This window comes from Ornithodoros turicata, chromosome 1 (genome assembly GCF_037126465.1).
Source record: "Ornithodoros turicata isolate Travis chromosome 1, ASM3712646v1, whole genome shotgun sequence".
Classification (NCBI taxonomy): domain Eukaryota; kingdom Metazoa; phylum Arthropoda; class Arachnida; order Ixodida; family Argasidae; genus Ornithodoros; species Ornithodoros turicata.
The window spans coordinates 206,991,754-207,015,784 of NC_088201.1; the positions used below are offsets into that span (position 1 = coordinate 206,991,754).

General features: G+C 46.4%; 1 protein-coding gene across 2 annotated transcripts in view; it reads left to right on the top strand.

Moving 5' to 3' along the window:
- Positions 1–24,031, top strand: part of LOC135379001 (uncharacterized) — a 98,954-nt gene that overhangs the window by 34,011 nt on the left and 40,912 nt on the right. Inside the window, exons 2-7 of one of the 2 annotated variants that reach the window (XM_064612223.1) lie at positions 914–999; positions 1,606–1,665; positions 1,754–1,801; positions 13,982–14,124; positions 21,417–21,479; positions 22,590–22,741. In XM_064612223.1, the coding sequence (XP_064468293.1) occupies positions 951–999; positions 1,606–1,665; positions 1,754–1,801; positions 13,982–14,124; positions 21,417–21,479; positions 22,590–22,741 (515 nt within the window). In that variant the 5' untranslated portion in view covers positions 914–950. The remainder of the gene's footprint in view (positions 1–913; positions 1,000–1,605; positions 1,666–1,753; positions 1,802–13,981; positions 14,125–21,416; positions 21,480–22,589; positions 22,742–24,031) is intronic. The other variant, XM_064612224.1, reaches the window with a different exon arrangement.

The window sequence follows — 24,031 nt, forward strand, 5'->3', positions numbered from 1 at the left end:
GGCAGTGGGGGCATGGGGGGTGAAGGCAGATGTCGGAGAAAAGGGAACTCAAACACCCAAACTTTTATTCTTCCTTGAAATCAATGGAATTTGATCAACAAATCCACGTTATATTCACGTTAAACATTTGACACGCTGAATTGACTACGTAAAATCAGCGCGGAACCAATGTTCGCATTTTACGTTCTACATTGTTCAGCAATATTCAACGTTAATTCTGCATTCTACCAACAATGTGTGTTGACTGGGACCATGTCGAGTATGTTGGTGGGTAACTTTCCTTTAATGGTTACTTCGCGCATTCCATGATAACATAAAATGGGAAGGTAACGAAGGTCACGAATAATATGAACTATATCGGGGGCGAATGGAAATAGCTTCGGAAAGGCAATATCGGTACCCTCTTTAACCACTGAAGCTTGTAAGCCGGCATGATCCTGCACAACGCGTTAGTCTCTAGATCGCCGATCTGTGCAAGGTCCGTCGCAAAAATAAAATCAAACCTAATCGAATCTGACCCGAGTTATTGCTGCAGACCCCATGTGTGAGCTTTTCTGACATACACATATATGTCTCTGGTATATCTGATCTCTTTGATATATCTCGCGCGCCAATGTCTGGAAGCGTTTCGTGAAATCGAGCTAAGGCTAATTACGATAGTTTTCGCACAGCTAGTGCTAATTGTGCAACAGTCGCGGTTGCATTGCTAGAATGTCATCTGACGGACCACAGACATACGTGTATTACTGCGAATTAGGTATCGCTACTTTGACCGTCGAAAGAGAATGCACAAGGGAAAAAAATCTGCTATTCCACGCCACCGCGGCGGTCAGAACTCAGCACCTAGAGAGCACCTCCCACTAAATTTCGATTTTGCATGTCAACGTTTTTTTGTTCCTTATTTCGTTTCTAGAGGCCGAGTGTTGGCCTGTATATTTCTTCTTCTTGCAATGCTTATCCTCGTCGTCGCCGTAAGAGTCTGGATGATCTTCAAGCAAGGTAGGAACACTGGAAATAGTATCTTCCTCAACCAGTATGAGCATGCTAAATGTGAAATAATGTGCCCTCCTTACCTCCCTGTAGCGTATTTATGTCAAAGCCAAATTTCAGACAGCAAGATATATTCGTGTCTTCCGACTGCCGAGTCAGTATCATTATCTAGCTAACCACCCTTTTTCTGTGTCCGCTTTTGTGCTGAAAAGTGCAGCCTTACTGGCTTGTGCTCCATGTATCACAGTCATAACCACAAGGCTGTTGTGCGTAAGTGCAGAGAATGCGTCCAGAGAATGCGCAGCAAAGATCCAATCAGAAGTGATCCGTTCAGAATCATGCAGGTGATACACCGTTTGTCCCTCGTGTCAGCTGAAACTGATCTGGTGAAAGCGTTCCTCTACTAATTTCTCTCCATTTCTGCGACTATATTTCTGACGTGCTGATAGGCATGTTAGGAAAATAAGATTTCCCGAACAACATTTGGTCCCTCGTGGCAAATTTTGTGATGAATCCGACCGTTATCTGTTTCGGACTCAAAATTAGCGACAACATTTATTCTGCAAGAGTTCCCTTTCGTTTGCTCCAAGTCCTGAGTTTTGCTCGTCTTAACAGATACAGGAGACATCCCATTGGCGACGCCACAGCTCACACATGGCACATCCACCACGACGCGTAAGTATTAACATCAACTGGAAAGTTTGCCGAGTTAAGGATCAGAGACAATACTGACATCTAAAATTTAATCCCAAATGAACCTTAGAGGATACAACGACGCCAAAACTGACACGTAGGACAACCACCACAACCAGTAAGTATGAACATCAAGTGAAACATTTGCGTATGTAGGGATAAGAGAAAATATTGATATCCAAATCCTAAGACAATGAAAAAGTGGCTAAGAAGCAACAAGCTTATGAAAATTATTCATAATGTAAAAACCCGACACTATATAGGGAAGACGAAGGGAGACTTGGTGTTGTGACTGTCCCTTGGTGCTCCTTAGTCTCGAATATTTACATGATGCAAATTTTAAAATTGAATTTTAAGCATGAAGAAAGAATACCATCATTCATAACGCAAAAGTAACATGGAAAAATCAATTACCCCAAATATTCACGTTGTAAGTCAGACACTCCAGAGAAACGCATTTGATGGCTTTCTTTTGCATCACCGGAAGACGCGACACGGCGTGGCAGCTGACGTGATGGAGGTTTCGGCTCCCGATGAACACTGAGATCGCCATTCTCATATTCACTGAATTTGCAATCTTCTTTCGTTCCACTGTCCATCGAAAAGCCATGAAACCTTGCTGATGCGCTTAGGATGAAATGAGTTGGGACACTTTCATGGATGCGGTTCATTACATACTGAATAATGAGGAAAAAAGAATTATTTTTCTACGTGTCGTGCTTAGCCAGATAGAAGCCCTCGAAGACACTATCGACCAAAGAGCTGGTCCCACAGAGCTCAGTGTTGATTCGTTCCCATTGGCCACTGTAAGCACGTGACCACTCCCCACTCGCGACGCCGAGGGCTGTGATGTCAGTGCCGCATGAGTTTTCTTCTATTCTTTGATTGGTGTTAACCAAATTACACAGAAGGAGTAGGGACTCCTGGTAAGAACGATTTAACAGACAACGCCCGGTGCCATCTTGACATGCCGGTCACAATCTACACTCAGACACAGGCCCGTAGGAACGCTGTCTCTCTCTCGTGCCTCAATTCTAGCGTGCGCTATATGCCTACTGCTGTCAGAAGCAGGTAACGTTCCTCGCTCCCTAATAGGTTAGCCTGTCAGGTGTTTCACTGACCATGCACTTCTGGTTACAGTTACCAGTCCTCTGTTATCAGAAGATGCAGGATCTTTTGAACATGCTCTTTGCTGGCAGTTGCCAGCTATTTCCTGATCACACATGTCCAGCTCAAGCCAGAGAAGCACTAACGCGTTTACCTTCTTCAAATGTCAGCCTTCTCGCATAAAGGAGGCATTTGATTTAGGTGCCGTTTCCAAACTTTACCACTTACTAGCACCATGACGTTACGGGGCCCAAGCACTTGACGACTACCCCGACAGTCACGCGGCCATAGCAGCATACCACTACCTTCTCGCCTTTGTGATATCTCGTCCCTTCGCTGCACACTTTTTTAGTAACCCTCACAAGCTTGACCAGGTCTACCAGTGTGCGGATATCTCTGCCAAGAAACAATCCTACAGGCGACTTCCCCGTAGCCGCAGATGGCGTCCTTCGATACTGCATAACCAATTCCCGCAAGCAGTCCGTAACGCTTGTCACTGTATGGTCCATTTTTTAAGGCCCAGCTTGATACTTTGAACGTATCTCCATGCTTGCCCATTTGTTGCTGGGTGAAACGGGGCTGTGACTTTGTGTTTAATGCCCATTCTTCTTAGAGAGCCTTTGTCACTAGTGTTCCTGGGAAGTCATACCTGCTGAACACTTCAGGACTTCAGGCAAGTGTATAGCCTTGTATGTGCTTGTTGACTGTGTTCAAAACGTTTTCGGCCACCCTGAAAAAAAAAAAAAATCCACGCAGATGAGTAGCTACTTGCTGTTGGACTCTGCATAGTCTATATGCAATCTTTGCCATGCTGTTTTCATTGAAGTTCCTGACACAAGGGCGCCGTTTTCTTGTGTAGTAAGGACTCCGTGTAGCTATTCATCTCATCAATATAAATGCCTGGCCACCACACCAGACTTCTAGCGGGTGCCTGCATTCGTGATATTCCGAAGTGCCCTCGGTGCAGTTCTATGAGGACCCTGCTGCTACGGATCTGTGGAATTAACACTCTGTGTGCTCGAAGGATACAGTCCTGTTGCAGCGCGGACTCTTCACCACCCCAGTTTCACTTCTTGGCTTTGTTTACGCCAGTTTTGAGTTCATGGCTCAGTTCTTGCAGTTCTCGGTCCGGCTTGTGCTCAGGCAATTTCATTGTAGGTCTCAGGTAGGCTGTAAACGTTGTGGGAAACTTCTTCCTTCCTGCCACACCGCAGGCAATCCCACTCCCGGAGCCATTAGCGGTCGCTCAACTATAGGGGAGAGATACTCAACAAAAAGCCATTTATTACATACCAGTTACAAGAGAGAGAGCCCCAGCTCCGCTCGGCCTGCCGATAGTCAGGAAAAAGCCACATGCAGTCGCTAACAAGTCTTTTAAAGCTGACAGGAACGCCCCCTTCGCAACGCGTGACAGGTTATCAGCGCAGCGTGACGCAAGATGAGGCACCCTTCTTATCACCACAACGTATTGTAGTTCGAACAGTTCAGCCTCATCCAGTTGTGCAAGTTCTTCACTGGAGCGGGGAAGTCGCGACAAGGCATTTGCGTTGCCATGCAGTTTTGTATTGCGGTACTTGATGTGTTACTGAAACCCTTGCAGGTACAGAGCATAATGTTGCATTCTGGCAACCGCTAGTAGAGGGATGTTCTTGTCTGGTGCAAATTATTAATCCACCGGCGCGCGATTCCATCCGCCTGACTAACCCCGACGGATCAGCAATGTGTGACGCCGACTGTGTGACTGTCAGGAAGCTTTTGTCAGTGTGTTTACGCATGACGACCGTCAGTTTCCCCCGTGCTCTCACATCCACCGGCGGTTTCACTCCTATGCCCAAAATTGTGGTCTCCCAGCCCGGGGTACTTAAGGTAATTGAGAACATGAAATTATCGCACTCTTGCGGAATTGATTCCATCAACTCTAATGTACTTAAAAATACCAAAGAACCCTGACCATGTTCCTGACCTTCATCTTCACGCAATCACTTGAACAGGGGCACGTGCCCCACGACTGGCGACAGGGCAAGGTCGTCCCCTTTTTCAAAGGCGGCGATACGTCATCTCCCCTCAGTTGTCGTCCCATTTCCTTAACCAGTATTCCGTGCAAAATTATCGAACACGTAATTTACTCAGCTATCTCGTCTCACATCGAAGGCAACAATTTCTTTTTTGCTCAACAACATGGTTTTCGTAAGGGCTTTTCATACGAAACCCAGCTCTCCCTATTCACCTTTGATATCCTCTCCAATATGGATCGTGGTGTCCAAACAGATGCAGTCTTTCTTGATTTTAACAAAGCATTTGATTCCATGTCACATTCAGGTCTTGTACACAAACTTTCGCTCCTTAACCTACATTCCGACGTCTTTAACTGGATCGTGAGTTACCTTTCTAACAGAGCTGAAACAACCATTGTAAACAACTCCTCTTCGGCCTTCCTCGCTGTTTCTTCGGGTGTACCCCAAGGTTCTGTGCTTGGTCCTCTTCTATTTCTTATATTTATAAATGACCTCCCGCACTCCATCTCATCCTGCATCAGGCTCTTCGCCGACGACTGAGTATTATACCGTGCTATTAAATCCCGTTCAGATCAAATAACCCTTCAGCAAGACCTTGCGTCAATTTCCAACTGGTGTTCCTTTTGGCGTCTTCCCTTAAATGCTTCCAAGTGCTGCCATGTTCCATTTTCTCGCTCTAGGTCCCCCCTCACCTATCAATACCACATTGACGAGTCGGTTGTCAACACTTCTGATAACTACAGGTATTTAGGACTTCATTTCTCATCAAATCTTTCCTGAACTGATCACGTTCATACCATTGTAAGGGATGCAAATCGTAAACTCGGCTTGATACGTCGTAGCCTTAGGCCTGCTCCCCCGGACGTCAAACGTCTTGCTTACCTAACCCTAATTAGACCCAAATTAGAGTATGCCTGCAGCATATGGGATCCCTACCGCTCCACTCTTACGGATCTTCTCGAGTTCATTCAAAATCGTGCAACCCGTTTTATTTTGTCCAACTATTCATATCCGTCTAGTATTACCTTGTCATCCATCGATCTTCCCCCTCTCGCACTCCGTAGAAGATACTTTTGTTTGTGTCTCTTTCACAAGTTTTACTTCAATCAAGCCATCCGACCCTCTTTCATTGCACCAGCACACTACGGGCTCCCCCATCTAGAGTGTCGTCCGGCTGGAGACGGTCAGAAAAAAGGGACCATGTCACAGTCTTTCCGGCTGTGTAGGCCTCGGGCTTCAGTGTGGCTGAAGGAATGGGAAGTTCACAGTACGTGTTAGAGGGAATGACGGTGGAGGCGTACGCTGGCTTCACGTGATCCAGGGCTATCTTGTCGTGCTCGCAACTAAGGCTGACGATGACTGGGAGCGAAAGTGCACCAGGTACGGTCCGGAATAGTGTGGCGTAAGGGGTGTCTTGGCGCTGTCGGTCCTGATGAACAGTGCGAAGCGTGCTTGAGGTCCTGGCTGACGAAAACGGTGTGCCGTGTCGGCAAGCGCGGCAGACCCAGGACGATGGACCGGAACAAGTCATGGAGCTTGTAAATCTACGCGCCTCGGCGGCGCGATGATGGGGCTCAGCGGGCCTCGATGTGAGAAATTCACGTCGGAGGCGAAGCGGACACCGTACACGGAACCACGGCTAAGGTATTCGTTTTTGGAGGCTGTGATGCCCAGTAATGCGAAGCGAAGTGTTGGTTCCAGTGGGCGGGGTCAGCGCGGCCAGTGAGTGTCGCCTTTAGCTGACGGTGTAGTCGTTCGACTAGCCCATTCGCCATAGGGTGGTAAGCAGTCGTGTGGATATGGCGGGTTCCGAGCAGCTGCGTAAGAGCCGTGGAGGAAGGGCACTGACACTGTCGGTGGTCACGATGGAGGAGCATCCAAACCGCGCGCTGCAGGATGCGAAAAAAGCCTCTGTGAGTGATTGGGCGCTGATGTTGGTCAGCGGCACTGCTTCGAGGTATCTTGTAAATCGCTCTACACAGGTTAGGATGTACCGGTATCCTTAAGATGGTGGGAGGGGACCGACGATGTCCACATGGACATGATCGAACTGGGCGCAAAGTGGCAGAAACAGCTGAAGTGGCGTTCGAGTATGGCGACCGACCTTCTCGCGCTGACAAGGGATGCAGGTCTTCACCCAGCGCTAAACATCCGTGTTCATGCACGGCCAGGCGTAACGCTGTGTCAGAAGCTTTTGGGTATCGCGCATGCAGGAATGGGAATCGCCGCGCGTCGAGTCTGTTAGACAGGGACCTGTGAACCGTACTGTTCTGTTCGCTGACTGCGGACCGAGTGGTTGAAGCCGAATTGGCAGGCGCGCGCATTCGGTCAGTCAGCCGTTTATTTCGTCCTCTTTAGAGGCAAAAACAAAACCAACCGAGTGTCAGCTGGGTTGAACATCGTCAACCAACATACTCCCCCTCAAACCAGCTGACAGGACGTTACAAGAAACACTAGTAATATCCGAAAAAACCGAAAAGCACGGAAGGAAAAACGGAAGAATTTGCGAGGTAATATTCATGTGAGGTGAAGCCCGAAACCCTGGGCGCAGAAGGCATTTTTGGCGCGCAGTACAGGTTTAGTGAGGGAGTCGGCGATCCTGACGTCGTTTGGGATGAATGACAAACTGAACTGCTTGCTCTCGATCTCGTTCCGAGCGTAGAGGTACTTCAACTGTATGTGCTTGGTTCTCTGGTGATATACGGGATTCTCTGCCAGTTTGATGGCGAACTGATTGTCGCAGAAAAGTTGCATCTCTCCGCCGCAGTACATTTGAAGGGCCAGTTCGCCTAAGAACATCTTCAACCACTTCCCTTCTTTCATACACTCCGTTAGAGCGAGATATTCGGCTTCGCAAGTAGAAAGCGCGACGACCTGCTGCCGAGTAGGCTTCCAACTGACAGCCCCTTGGGATAGAGTAAAGACGTATCCGCTCCTGGGCCCATACCCCTTGCTAGACAGGGACCAGTGAACCGTACTGTTCTGTGCGCTGACTGCGGACCGAGTGGTTGAAGCCGAATGGGCAGGCGCGCGCATTCGGTCAGTCAGCCGTTTATTTCGTCCTCTTTAGAGGCAAAAACGAAACCAACCAAGTCGAGTCCAACCAACCAACAGAGTCGAAGATGGCCCGGCTCAAGTTTACAAGAACGAACGGTTGATTAACGCATGTGCTGGTATAACAAAAGTCGTCGACAGTCTTCTGTGTGGCAGGAATGGGAACCTCGCGCAGCACCAGTGACGTGTCTAGTGTGGATAAAAGTTGTTTCAGTTCGGAGTCGCCGACTTGCGCCTGGCGCAGAAATGGATTCGGTGCGCGGGAGGGCCTCCGCAGCATTGTTGTCCACACCATACACATGACGTATATACGTCGTAAATTGGGAAATGTTTGCGAGCTGCCGGACTTCGTGGCGACTTGCCGGCGAAGTAGTCGGTGCTGTTGGTACGAAACAGGAATGCGAGGGGCTTATGATCCGAAAACATGGTATGTGCGGACTTCCAGGAAGTATCGAAAATGACGGACTGCTGCATATATGGCCAAAAGCCGTCGGCCACAGACGCTGTATCGAGTTTGCGTGTCGTTTAGGCGGTGGGAAAAGAACGCTACAGGGTGCCAGGCGCCGTCCATATGCTGCTGCAAAGCTGCGCCGACAGCTGTGCTAGATGCCATGACGCGACTTGGAGCGTCTTGGGGTGAACTAGCATAGCAAAGTCCGCGAGGGCCTGCTTGACATCTGCGAAGGCACCGTCAGCGGACTGCGACCAAGGGACGCTGAACGACGGCTTTGGGTTGTTGCGGAGCATGTCCGTGTGTGGCTGAATGGTGGCGGCACATTAGCAATAAACCGATGGTGGAAGTTTATCAAGCCACGAAAGCGACTAAGCTGAGGAATCGTCGTTGGCTTGGGAAAATCAGTCATGGCCTACACTTTGGCTCAAGAGGGCAGATTCCTTCGGAGGACACGTGATGCCAGAGGAACTCGAGCTCCGAAACTCCAAAAGTGCACTTCTTGGTGTTTACCACCAAACCATACTCCTGGAGACGGCTGAAAAGCTGTTGGAGGTGCTTCTCATGCTGTTGGTCGCAGGAGATGAAGCAAGCTGAAGACATCTATGTAGGCGACTACGAAGTCGAGGCCTCGGACAACTTCGCAAATAAAACGTTGAAACGTTTGAGCGGCATTTCTTAGTCCGAAATGCATTCGCACATACTCAAACGACCCAAGAGACGTTATAGTCGCAGTCTTGGGGTATGTATTCAGGCTAGACTGGGATTTGGTGGTACGCGTTTGCTGGATAAATCTTTGAAAACGTGGTGGCACAGGCATGGCGTTACGCGAAACGGTGGAGGTGCCGAAGAGGGTATCTGTCGGGGATTGTTCGTGCATTAAGGGCGCGGCAATCGACGCAGCGCCGCCAGTCGTTCGGCTCCTTTTTGGGCGTCATATGCAGCGGCCAAGCTCAGCTGCTAGATGACGGACGGATGATCCCCACCTCCAACATATGGTCAGACTCCCGACGAGCAATGGAAAGGCGTTCGCCAGATAATCGTCGAGAGGTCGCCGTGCTGGGATGTCCTGAAGTGTCAATGCGGTGCGTAACATGATGCGAGGCTGGCGCCGAAAGGTTGCACGGCTTGATAAGCTCGGGAAAGGATGTCAAGACTTTCTCGGTAGCGCGAAGCGAGAATGAACGCGCATATGCCAGTTTGGTTGATCGTCGAGATGCCAGCGCCGGTGGCTAATTCTGTGACGTCTTTCAACCTTCGTTGCCTAATGCAAACCTCGAGATGAAAATTATGTAAAAAGTCGGCTCCAATAATAGCCCGGTCGACTTCCACCACAACGAAGAGCCAACGAAACGTCCTGCGCAATCCGATGTCCAGGGTTCGGATGATATGTTCGGATCGTATGTTTGTTCGCAGCTTCAAGAAAGGGTGTGAGGCATTGATGAGTTTTACGGTCGGAAGGCGTCGCCGGTATAACGCTCACCTGTGCCCCTGTATCAATAGGGAAACGCTGACACAAGAAACAGCACAGAGAAAGCACGTGAGTAGACAAAGATGCATAATGTGAGAATGAGAATATGCATGCTTCACATGTTCTCAGTATCCTCTAATTGCTGCCAACTGCTGTTGGGATAAAAATCCCTACAGACACAAGAAAAAAAAACATAGGACAGACGACACAGAAAAACTGACACAACATCATGATTGGGACTGTGTTGTGCTGTATATTTGTGTGTGTGTGTCTCTGGTTCTGCATTTTTGTGAACGTGTGCCATGTTGCCGGCACCCTTGCCCTCTTCTTACAAAAAGAGCCTCAAACATAAAAAAGTAGGTTGTGAGAGGAGCATAAACACTGCTTGGATTGCTAACCTGTCTGTCACAAGACAGGTGAAAAGATTGCTAAATTAAAATTTAATAATACAAAACTGAGGCTGAAGTACATAGGTCCAATAGAAAGGAGAGTAAAGATTGGAATAACAGGTAATGTAAAGCACTGAACTGTTGACATTCTCCTGATGTGTATGATATCGTGCTCTGTTTAACCCACGGCCTATATGTTGTCAAACATTGTAACTTCTTGCATTCAACATCAATGTGCTCCGATTATTCCATCTAAGTGACTAGTTTGTCTGCCGTGCACACCTCCACATCGAGTACAATGACGTGTTCGTTACGCACAATGCTTTGCTACCTTTCTGTGTCGCTGAGGACTTCGTTCAACTGTTTCCGTGGCCTGCATAACATTGCTTGTCGATCCTTTAATAGACGAAGACGTTATGAGGGGCATGCAAGGGTTAACTCGAGAGGAGGCTTGAGTGAAAGCTTGAGACCGGCGAAGAGCCTTTTCTCATCTCCGGTTCGCAGACCGAACGATCACGTAACATGGCGCCTTAAGCCACTAAAATGCAGGATTCACTCGACCTCCTTATCTCCGCCATGTAGGTAGTCCTTTCTGACCTCCCTTTGTGAAAATGATAACGTAGTAGGTTGTCCGAAGTCTGGGGATCGAAGTGACGTTAGAGGTTCGCTTGAATTTGTTCTTATCTCAGTTGGTCCATTGGTCAGTTGGTCTACAAACAAGCCAAGAAGTACCTCCTTGAACTGTACAGAGAGGTGCTAATGTAACCGTAACCGTCTCACCATCCGTACCTGCGTTTCCGTTCTTGTTAGTCTTCAACGTAGCCGTGTGAGAACCTTGCAGTTGAAGAACGTTGCCTGCTTGTGTGGAAAGCCTTCAGTTGGCCAAGCTGAGCCATGACGCAACTTGCGGGAACGTTCTAAGGAGCTTAACCATCGCAACTGATGTAATCGTCGCCAACGAGGTCATTTGAGAGTATTCATATCGAAACACATAGAAGGTGTGAGCCCGCTGCCGGCCCATACACATATTGAGCCCGGAAGGAAGTGTACAAAAAATGAACAAGAAGGAGCAGTGGGCGTGCCACCTACACACAGCAGAAGTCTGTCTTGGCAGTCTGTCCCAATTTGTTGTGATTTCCTGTTCTACCGAACATGTGGGCTTGTACCGATTCTCTATAGAAAAAGCCAGGAGAGTCAGAATCTAACGGAACATTCTTATTGCCGCAGTGACCGGGTAATTGCGGTAAATGGCTTGTGGTTCGCATAGAGAACCAACTATTTCGCAGAGATATAATGGCAATGCTTAAAAATCATTGCATGGGGATCCGTCTGCTTGTGGGGTTAATGTCCTTCGGCGCATGTCAATAGCGAATTTTAGTATACCGTTGATAAGGTTATCGTGCCTATCGGAACCAATCGCAGTGCATGACTCATAATCTTATCCACTGAATGGTTCTGGTTGATACGATTCGACGCAAACGACGTCACCAACGGTCTGCTAGAACTCTCTATTGTCTGCCAAACTTGGACTAATGACTTATCCTTGCCATTAATATTGTGATATATAACCGCACCAATGCCTATCGAAGGTGCATTATCCTCCAAGTAGACGGTCTTACTGGGGCCCAAGTGTGTAGGCGAGACATATCGCTTTATCCTGAACCACTTTAGCACATACAAGTGAAAGGGAATCTCATAATTCCTCAAAAAAATAATGAAAGCTGTGCAGAGACTCGAAAATGTCTTCATAGTACTCTTCACTATCCGCAGTACCGAACAAGTGAACGCCCAGAGCTCGGTCACGTTTTCGGGCGCTGGCATTGTTCTGGACTGAATAAGTTCGGGAAGGAACTCTCCCATTCCATGTTTAAATGCAATATAGTTTCAGTTTTGATCGTTTGTTACTTTTATTGAAACAATTTATGCTCGGGACTTTGTCCTGCAGTCGATGAACAACGTCTTAGTTTACATTTACGAAGTAGATTCTAGAATCATAAGCGTGGTGGAGTCGCAGAACCGGCTTTGGATTCGGATTGGTAAAATTGTGAGTTCATCCTACTTCTAGTCTTTACCTGTCGACCTCCATATAACGCCTGAGAAGTTTCCCTTCTACGCACGCGTTCGCTATGTACCAACTAGAAACCAACTGTACAGCTTTCCTTTGTGCAACTACAGGATCATCCCACAATGGAATATTTCTCGTGTTCCCGGATATCGCCACGTGGCACTTTAGTGACATGTGTGGATGTATGGGTGTTCGTGTTGGGGGGGACGAAGCTCCCTTTCTGCCTTGAGAAAGGCTTCGGCGATACGTAAGGCATTATTGATAGCAACTGCACTTCTTGAATAAAGCGAGCTCTGAGTTGTTGATCCTGTAATGAAAGCCGTGGAGCAAGGAACGTGGCCAGAATCTTCTTTTTGTATTCACGTAATGTAATCCCGGACCGATGCATGCAAGGACGTTGACGTTTCGTCTTTCACGTTTTACACGTTTTCTTAATGCCCGGTCACGTCTCTTGCAAATATTCAATGGGACTTCTTTCATCAGTTGCGGACGAATCAATGAGCGTAGAACCTTGACACTCTGTGCTCCCTAAAATCGCTACCAATTTTCCACTGGAGAACTGGCGTGATTCCCAAAATGAATGAGACACACGTGAATGCATCTCTTCCGGCTAAAGGCCAAATGTCCGTTGCACGAAGAGCCTCGAACTTCCAGCATATGCTTGCACGGACTGTGTAGCACACGAACGTCTGCAATAGCAGATGAAGCTAGGAACTTCGACTGGGAACTCAACCGCAATTGACTCATCGTCACAATTGCAGAGGAACTGTATATTCATTCAGGTGACGTTATTCGCAGTGCGGTTCCAAACTCGAAATCTCAGTCGTTCTGACTCGTGTCAGATGTGGATGTTCAGCATTACTCCGCTTTTAGTCTTTGTCATCTAACTCATCATGTAAATCTGTTATCCTGGATCATCTCGTCGCTCATACTTTTGATAGCGTTTATCTAGCACACTGACTTGTTATCGTCATCCTCCTCTCTCTCATCCTCATCTCTCACACACTCACCATAGTTATGGCGCTCTTTAGCTTTTGCCGCCTTTGTGCCACTAAACCCATAATCTCTCTCTCGCTCTCTCTCTTAAAGTGCTCGGATTGGGAACGCGCATGACTCAGTATGGCCGGTTAGCCCCACTACACTCGTTATACGCCTTTAGACACAAAACTTGATAACACGATGGCAAAAAGTGAATGAACTGAAAAATTACTACTTGGCAATAGAAATTGATATCGATTAGCTGCAATCCGTTCCATCCAATTTTATAATGCATCAATGAACTCATACGAAATTTCAATCAAACACCTAATTCACTTCCGGCCATGAAACATCCTAATATCTGCCTAAGAACGAATCCTGCACCAATGGCGGAAGAGTACAAATGTTGTGCCCCCCCCCCCCCCCCCGACGTTGGCCCCACACAGTTCCGATTGAATCCATTTCACGATGCGCACTGAACCTTCATCTCGGCCGTGCCCAATGCGCTGTATATTTTACAGGCCTCGCATAGCAACGCTTGCATCGTTGTGCTTGCACCTGACAAGAAAGATATTTCAACTTTGTTATAGCCATTAACAACATTTTTCCGAGACGGGCCCCACGCTGTATAGAAAACATATTTTCGGGTGGATGTTCAGCACTCTGCCCTCTTGACATGCAAAATATGCGACATGACAAACAAATCGGAGATAGAGTAACGCGTAAATATGAGCAGAGTGCCAGTGATGATTTTATATTCAATTACAGCTACGAGGGGTCCCCTGACCGACGAAGAGCTGACTAAACTAGCAGAAACGCGTCCCATCACAGTCCTCTTCGTCGGTGATCGCAGCTACAGCACCATATCGAAGGAACAATTCATGATATATACGCAGAGCCAGCTTAATCTGGTAAGTGTGAAATAGATGCACGTACTGCGTTGCTTATGGCGGGAATGTGTAGAGAGAATGTATGTTTCTGACATTGTGGGAGAGGTTATCTTCATGATAGAGCTTGCTGTGAAAGCTATGGACCTCTGTCTTTTTCTGTTTTAAGCAAATGGATACGAGATACTTGATTGAGTCCGCTTCGTAGGGTTCACCGGTCCCCAAACTCAACAAAATCGATTTGTCCCGAGTTCATGAACTAGGACACATCCTACTTGTTGATTGATTGTCCTACTTGTCCTACCATTTCAGAGAAAAAAAAGCTTGACTTGATCACGATGATGATGATTGTGATGATGGTGATTACCCTAGATGCACCAAGGCATACGATACCAGCCAAATACGCGCCCCCAGACTGTGCAAAAAAAAAAAAAGAAAGAACACCAGAGCACCTAACGTCAGGTGTAGAAGGAATGCGTCTACTCTACCGGGTGTTTCACGTAGGTTTCTCCGCTGAATAATTCGTAAACAGGTGGCACCAAAGACGACCTTTCTTTTTTTTTTAAAGATCCTTGCGACATCGGTCGTGAACTGAGTAGTGAGCGGCTCATTTGCATACCCTGACTAATAAAGTACACATCCCAATTTTTCAATTTTACTTCACAGAACCTACGGTATATCTGTTTTATGTATGTATGTCTGTGTGTATGTCAGTATGCCTGTTTTCAGCGAGAAAAATTCCAAGGAAAAAAAAAAAACTCATCGGAGCTTAGTGATTTTTTCGAACAACCTATCCGTTTCGGTCTACATATTTCCTGCGCGGAGAAGTGCACCAATGTGCTCTTTCAATCAGCTATCCGGCTGTGAATGTCGTGTTGATCTGATCAGTTCATAACAAGGGCACGACGCAAGATTAGGAACAGCAGCAAAATCAGCTTTGGTATGCTGGGCGTTCGTTATGGAAGTGACGTGTTCGGTCTCTTTTTTTTTTTTTTTTTTTTTGAAATATATATTTTTCGCTGAAGGTGCCGACATGTAAACACTGGTCTTGAAAGCGTGCAAAGTAAACTTAAAAATTAGGATGTTTGCCTAAGTAGTGAGCGTATGCATATGTCCCGCTCACGACTCTTTTTTCTAGACTCTGAAATTTCTTCGATGGCCCCATCTCTTTACGAACTGACCAGCCTGGGGTCCTTCGTCAAACACCCGGTAGATGCCGCACTACAAGAATGTTGTCTACGCTACACCCTTTCTCCTGTAGAGCGATATATGTGCAACTGACTTCCCGCTGTCTTAATGATCGGCTTCGTGACCATAAACGAAGCGATAAATGCAGGATCTCCGATGTCTACATTCATCGTCTAAGTTGCCGGTGATGTAGACAAACGCGAGTAGTGTTTGCCGTGAGATCACTGACAAAAAAAAAAGGGGGGGAAAAAAGAATGGTTTTCCGCATAGCGTTGGCGATTGTGTCGACGGCAGGTTGTGTCAGCGATACCTCTGTGGTCTTCTTCCTACTTCAACTCTTCGGCAATAACTGTACCTTAACGGAAGCGAAAAACAAAACCGTGAAACAACCTTGTGGGGCTCGCAGTTTTCTTCCGCGTTTTATTATTTCTAACCGTTGAATGAATCATGTATCAGGCGTCATATTATCTTCTAAAGAGCTGTCTATGAGACTTCCTCTCCCCGCTCCATATCTCTTGATCTCATATATTTTTCCCTATTGAACTAAAAGTTGTTTTTGAGCCTTCGTATGTCTGATGTTTTCATGCGTTGACCTTCAACACCATCCTCTCGGTTCTCTGAGAAATACTTCTACTTCTAACCAGTCGTGCCCTTAGTACGTTGCTAACAAACGGTGGGGAGTCACTCAGAACGCTTAAGGAAAAAGCGTGAACCATATGTGTCCCGAAGGAACTACGCCAATATGGTCAGTCACGTGACGAGCCTCCAACTGGTTAATTTGTCGTGGTATTGGTGGTTCAAATTTACTCAGCGTGCCGCTTACGCATAGGAGGGAAAACGCAAGAAAGCTGCCCTGACATCTTCCACAACCATCGTACAGGTCAGCACCGAGACAACCACACTCAGGATCTCACCACTGATGAGCAAATTAGAATGGTGCAAGCAAGCTGTTGTACTGTAGAATGTGATAACATTTCCTTGAGTTTGGGAAACGTACCGTACGAAGAGGACAACACAAGACTCGAAGATTCCAAGAGTCTCATGTTCTGCTCTTCGCATTGTGTGTTCCTCAAACTCAAAATGCCACCTCTATCGCACCGCTGCTTAGCTTAGACAAATATGACATGCAGTGATATTAGAATGAGGCGTCCTTTTCATAAATTTCCGAAAGCGTGTTTTTAGTGAAACGCCTCAGACGAGAATCGATGTGTTGATACTACGAGGAACTTGAGGAACGAGCCATAAACTCATCGGAGCTGTATTGGTGACCCACCACAAATAAATTCTGTACCTTACTGTACAGGGATTCGGTGCAGGCAAGCTTGTTCATGAAGTCGACCGAGAACCAGGGGTACTGAAAGATGACATACACACGTTCTCGGTGTGTCACGTTTCTCTATCTGTGCTTCTTGCTTTTCATATCCAAAGCTTGGTGAAACTTCTGCCCTGGATAAGGGCAGCTGTCCCGCTGACACAATCGTGTCAGCCGTTGAATGTTCCATTGGCAGAGCAGGTGCAAAACATTCGCTCCTAAGAACAATGGTTTATGATTCGGCAATTTCCTTGGGGCAAAGCCGGCGGAACGCGAAAGAAGGGAAGAGGCATGCGCCCGATGAGTAATGCCTTGGCCAGACGGAATGATATAATGTCACTTTGAACAAATGACACTTGCACTTAGTGTCATTCGTCTGCAGCCATAAGGCATGTTTTAGTGACACTAGGCAAAATGTACACCAACGATTTAGTGAGTTCCCCAAACTCTCTTAGCTTCTTTTCGGCTGACCGAGTGTGTAGCCTCGACGGCACGCTCTGTGGCACAGGTAAAAGTATTGAGAAAAAGTGAGAGGCACCGACATCGCAATATTTGAAACCAGTATTTTCCAAATCATGCTTACCTTTGTACATTGTGACATTGTGCCGAAAAAGCATGTCATCGCTCGCGTTAACCGCATATCAGAACCTCGCAGAGTCTGGCGGCGGTCGTTTTTGTTGTGGTATGTGTTCGAATTGTGATGTCATGTGATGTGTTCAAAGTGTTAGTGTTCGAAGAACATTTGCAGAAGCTGCCTTCTAAATATATAAAAAAATACATTCTGAGGAAGGTATTGTGGTGCAAGCCTAAAACCTTTGCCGCCGTTTATTGTCATCTATCGTAATTACCGTCATTGCTTAACCGACACTTATGCCGTGTAGCACGCATGTAGTGAAAGTGATATTTGCTTGGTTGGAGTACACTTCACGAAATTGGCACTAAATAATCCCATGTGGTAGCGGTTTAAGGCCGGTAATGTTTGTGGTTTTTATTTTTCGCTCCTGCGTCCTGATGTGTGAATTTCCAGTGTTGGAACTCCACCTGCTCAGAGCAAACCGGAGAAAGCATGTGCTACGCACAGAGGGCGCATCGCACACTCAACGACTGCTAGCATTCCATAGACGAAGCAAACTTCTTCCACACCTCCGTGTCCGTTCACTCAACCCCAGTATTGTACTAAACAACATGGCAGCGCGCCAAACAGCACACAAGGAACAGGGACATGGAGAAGCGGAAAAGGGCACACGCTCGATTAAGTTTTATTTCCCAGTAGCATAGCCAGGGAACGAAAAAAAAAAAAAGAAAAGGAGACCCACAAAACAACAGGAAAGAGAGCAACAGCGACACCTCAATACCCTCTCAAAGAACGCAAGCTGTATATTTGATAGAGCGATGGAAGCTTGACTGATACAAGTGTTATCTACGGCCTTTACAATCGCATGAGCCTCTATAATCTCTCTTACCAGGGCCTTGCCAGTAACCCCCAACCGGTTGGCCCCAACCTGGGGCCGACCGAACGGCAAGCGCATGCTCTTTTAATCTATCATTCACTCACCTTCCCAGCGGGCTAATATAGGATCATCCACACGGCAGTGGTATCTTATACATTACTCCTGTTCTGCGCTCAACAAAATCCCCTGCATGCTTCTTCCTGCGACACCGGCTATTAGCCTAGGAGTTAAAAACCCGACACAGTCTATGAAGCCCATATTAGCCTACACCACTGACACATCATACTTCTGACTAATCTTCTTAGGGTAGGAAGCTCTCACTCACGTTGTTCTCTATGTTGTTCTGTCTATGCTCTCACTATGTTGTTCCAGCCTCAGAACATCAGTTTGTCATGTTCACTCTCACTCACACAATTCAAAAATTCAAGAGCGTCACCCGAACGAGACACATCGTTGTATTTGTCCCTTCTATGTTGTTCCAGCCTCAGAACATCAGTTCTCTCATATTCAACATTTGCCGCTTGCGTCGATCCCGTCGTATGAATGTGTGTGTGAGTGAGCAAAAATGTACGAGTGTAAGGAGGATGAGTGAGAGAGAGTGGCTGGTTTGTCCCTTCAGATGACGCACCCTGAAAGTCGCTGGGGAGGCGTGTTAGCTTAGCTAATTGGTAGAGCCTTGGACTGGTAATCCAGAAGATGTGGGTTCGAGTTCTACAGCTGGCTAACCTTTTCAGTGACTTTCAGTGACTTTCTCTCTGCATTCACATTCAAGAGCCCCATCTCTTAGAATGCAAATGCATGCAAAAGGGATATTCACAAAGTGGCTCACAAAAGTTTAAAAAATGTGCTCATGTTTTTTGTCGTACTAGAATATGAATTACAAATATGACTACTGTTAATGTGGCAATCATCTTTTGTCATCACATACTGCACAACTCAAACTACAAGTATGTTTAATAGCACCAGCTTTATGAAATTGTACATGCAGGGTATACCATTTAGATCTGGGTTATAAACTGTCTTAAAAATTTCTCTAATGATGTTATAGTCTGAATATTCGCATACGGCTATGAATGAACATGAACTGTATTGGACTAAGTTGCTTATAAACACAAGCTGTCCCTATACTAAGTAATGTACTAATTTCGTAAAGATGAACGAAATGAGGGAAATTATGGCAAGACGTACCTCTACCTAGTATCTTTGGTATGTAAAGCCTGCAGTAGTTACTGTGGGAAAGGCTTGGCGTATCCTATTCACTGAACAGGCTTGTATAACCATTCTGGTAACCACTTGGTAGCACGAGGATTAAATTTATCAGAGGAATGATTAAATCCCAAGGTATAAGGATTAAAAGTGGCGGCCTAAGGATTCAATCCAACGAAACAATGATAAAAGTGGCGGCATGACGATTAAATTCCGCGGTATGAGGATTAAATACTACGGGAAAACCTGTTGTATCTTTGGGATTTAAAACCTGTAGTAGTTTCTATGGGAAAGGCTTGGACTATCCTATTCACCGCACAGGCTGGTGTAACCATTCTTTTTTTTTTCAAGTTTGTGCCACACCCATCTCACAAACTGTTGGTATGCAGTGTATCTGTATTTCCTGTATGATACGACACAAGCTTTGAAAAAAGCTAACGCTAGTAGGACGGCGAGTATTATTTCAGCTGTACTCTTTCTGAATAAGTGACGAACAATGACGAAAAGTTCAGAATAACTATTTTCTATTGAAACCCACCAGCATACGTGTGCAAGACACACGCTTCTTACTTGTGAATAAGAGCGCTCATAGGTTCGTGCTGCCCTCGAAGTTCTAAATATGCTACTTTGACGACGGCTGCTTCCAGCATAAGCACTCGGCCTATTTCGCCATTATTATGCATGAAAGACACCGGCACCTTAAGAAGACGGCGCAGTCAAACAGGAAATTTGCACAAACTGTTCATGTGCTATGCTGAATACCGAGTCATCATGATGAATGCTGAAAGCCCATCACCAGTCTGTTGGTTGTTGTCTACGTTGTCCGATGCGTATGGAACTTCCTCTTCATCCTGAAGTAGATTCGTCGCTCAACATTTCAAGAGCAAGGCTTTCGAACTCTGCTTCACGTAGCAGCACTTCCTCTCAGTTGCTGGGTATCTGAAAAGCCGCCTTGTTGACTCCGCGGTGCTTTCTCCTTCGACGTCCATGTTGAAAAAAGCACCCAGCATTGCGCAAACCACCCGAACTTCCGGTGTGGACTTTCCGCCAATAAACTTCGCGGGAGTTTTGCGTCATACACTAGGGAAAACCGATGCATAAGAACTAGACTTTTGCGTTGATCGCACCAGTTGAGGGTTGCAATCGAAACCGTTCGCGGCACCGCAGAGACGAAACGTTTCAATTGTAAATTGGAGGCACCATGTAGGTTCGTTATCCTTACCAACAAAACATTTTCCAGGTTCTTGTCAGAGACCCTTTAAGAAGCTTCATTGTTGCTTTTCAATTGTGTGCTTTACAGAAAGTTGCTGAGAGAGAGCCCGCAGCTACCCATATTTGCAGAGGAAAATTCTTCATTCGCGATAAACGTTGCAACGTTACGAGATCTCTGCTCACAAACTGAAAACAGAGCCATTACGGCATACGTCCTTCTAGTACGACCGTTGAGTTGACATGCAAAAGACCGAAAGTTGACATGCACGGCACTGGCGCATGTCTCCATCGCAGACGTCGTCTGCATTATATCAGGAAGACGTCGAATATCAAACGGGTGACTTTGTTTTTTAATTCCGTGTAAGCGCCGCGAAGCAATTTTGGCTATGAGCGGCGTACAGATGTGGACAGGTGAACAGGGGACAACATAAAGACGTTCGGGGACAGGGGAGTTAGTATGCGTCCTGGCCAACATTCGTCTGGAAAGTCTCCGGAAAACCTCGGGAAAATCTCAACAGCAGGCGGAAGGATTCGAACCAACCACCTCCCAGTCAAAAACGGGTGGCTGACAATTCTATTCATGCATCCCTTTATCTATTCATCTATGTGTGAATCTATTCATGTCCCTTGTGTGCTGTTTGGATGTCACTGCAATGTAGACATGCGGCACGGTGCTGTTCCCTGAAGATTTGTCCCAAGCTGCACAGCACTGTTTAAACCCCACCCAATGCCATGGAAAGTTCATTGTCGCTCTGAATGGAACTTGCCATTACCCACACTATACGATGTTGTTTGAACTGTGTTTGTTTATTCTTGGACGAAGGTGATTATTTTCTGTAATTTGTACCGCTATGTAGTCTACAAATCACAAGTTCGACGCGTATGACAAAAACACTGCATAATATACGAATACACGGACACTGTCTATCTCTCTTCTTATGTTCCAGATGAATGCAGGTTTTGCAGAAAATAACATCAAGCTGAAGATGAAAGTTTACGACACCTATGTGGTACGATCTTATACTCGACTTCCCGACATGCATTAGCATCAGTGGGCATATTCATACAGGAGGTGCATACTCGTCCAACGTGCTGGCTTCAAACCAGGTTGAGGGCAAGGCAATTTCATAGCAGCAACACAGTATTGGAACATGTTTGCAAGGGTATCCTTGATATAGCGGTGTTCCGTGTTTGGAATTCAGCACTCATTAATGGGCAAAAATAAGGCCAGAACTTTGAAAAGCTACTTTCGTTTCCGGCTCCTCTTTCACTCCGAAAGAAAACCTTCCACCCAGTTTCAGACAATCCTTCTCTTGTGGTCTTCCTTTCGCACACACTAAAGGGCCGCATTTACAAAGGTTGCTGATGGGCTACATTTCGTTTCAAGTCTAGCCTTCGACACGCGATCGGTTTTCTTGTTTTACAGCACGGTCTTCTAGCTCCTTATTCGCTCAAGCAGGACCACTACGTTATCTGTTGTTACGTATTGGTGTTCCTGTTGCTACATTTGGCAGCATACACCGAGTGGATATAGCTTGGGTATCCTTACTACGTCAATGTTAACGCGTCATAGAAAGTCATAGAAAACGAAACACAATCGGCAATTATCTCTTTCACATATCAATAAGCCCCCATGGTGCAACGCGTGCTTAATTCAGCACTGGGATTTCTTGCAACCGTCCGTTCTCAAACTCACGTAGTGCAACTCTAAAACGTTTTTAGGTTCAAAATGTTGGACGATAGCTTGTCTTTAGGACGCGGTTAGTAAAGTTATTCTCTGTACTCTCGCAGTCAGACGCACTACTGGAAGCACTCAAGATTCCTTTCGTCATGACGAACTCTGTTGAACTCTGCTTATGCTTTCCTGCGCAGGAAACCAGAAGCAGAGTTCAACACTATAACTAGGTAAAGAAGGCGAGCTTCTGACGAGAGTAGCTTTGTGGGTTCCTAAGAGAAAGGAACGAAAGCAGTGGAAGGAAAGTCTCATTCAAAAATTTGAGCCTAAGATACGGAGCGACCACAGTGGCGGCAGTGATGATGATAATTACTCTCATAGAAAGCCCCGGAATTTCATGACCTAGGGACACATGCATGACTTTGTTAACCGTCTGTATTTTCAGATGACTGAGGACCAGGACAGGACCCACCTCTTGGAAGTTCCTGGTAAACAGGTTCCGTCAATAGACGCAAAACAAGCCTGGGAGACACTTAACACAAAAGTTGTTGAATACCCTGGGAGCAACGAGTCCGACATCGTCTACGTATTCACGAGGTGGGTGTCGAGGGAAGAGCACACGACGCAAGATGCCTCTCCTAGATCGCAGACCACTTGCAAGAAAATTCATTGCAAGACGCTTCACGCCGAATGCAAGAGAATGTGTTTTTAGCATGAACAGTTGTCCAATGTTCAACGTGTCTACTACCTTGGTTTTCACCAAAGCTATCTTCGGTTTACAGTCAACCCTCGTTAATATGACCAAGGCCGTTCCCGCAGATTTTGGTCATAAAGCGAGTTGTCATATTAACGAGCAACATGGATGATGATCCACATAAGCCCTTCATAAAAGTCTGACTCCTAGTTTATTAAGGCGCACACATTGCAGGCACGGTATTTCACTTATTTTAGCGACATAATTTATTAAGTATTTACAACCTTACACTTTATTTACAAGCTATTGACCAAAGAAATCCGCCAAAGCATCTGCTTAAAAAAACTATCATTGTACAGCTTCTCCGCCGACTCAGTTGAACGGGAAATAGCAAATACATTCAGGGCGTCCTTCTGTTGCTCGAAGAACCGAAGAGCCACTCCGAGCGCTTCACCTGCGTCCTTCACATTAACGGGTAGCAGCTCAGGTACCTCTTCGGAGCCCGGCTGTGATCTCCCTACGCTTACGCTTTACACCAGACATGCCGAACGTCCTTTCCATACCGATACGAGTCACATTACTGGCAAAGTGACCCTGGTTGACCGTCTTTTAACTCTTCTTGCTTGCACTAAAGATGGCAGTGAGTTACCTCAGAACTTGGGTCTTCCGCATTCACCGTGCGTGCGTTTTCCCGCGGCCATTGAACTTTTGGGTCAGACGGATGACTCAGCCAGGGCTTGAAAACATTATTTTTTGGGGTTCAGTTCAAGTTGGGATTCAATGTTATCGGTTCGGTTCGGGTTCAGCGCAACCAAAATAACGATTCGAACCGGTTTACGTATGGTATGCAAAATCAGTACCACATGTGAGAGGTAACATGAGGTTCTGGCGATGATTTGATCGTCTTGCACCCTTGCCTCTACGCTTCATAGCTAAAAAGAACCTTGCAGTTCTTATTCCGTTCTTGAGTTTTATAAACAACCATGCATTTTACAGAAGATCATCCTTTACGGTACCGAAAAGTGCTGGGAAATGGCGTACAGCATGCCATTGAACTCCAGTGCAAAAGAGCTATCGCCAACTTCTAAAGAAAAAAGGTATCTTTTTTCGGCGTCTTGGTTGTGCCAGAGCGCGACGCTCTGTACCATGCTCTGGACCACGCGCCAACCTTTTTCCGTGGTCTGCGTTGTCTG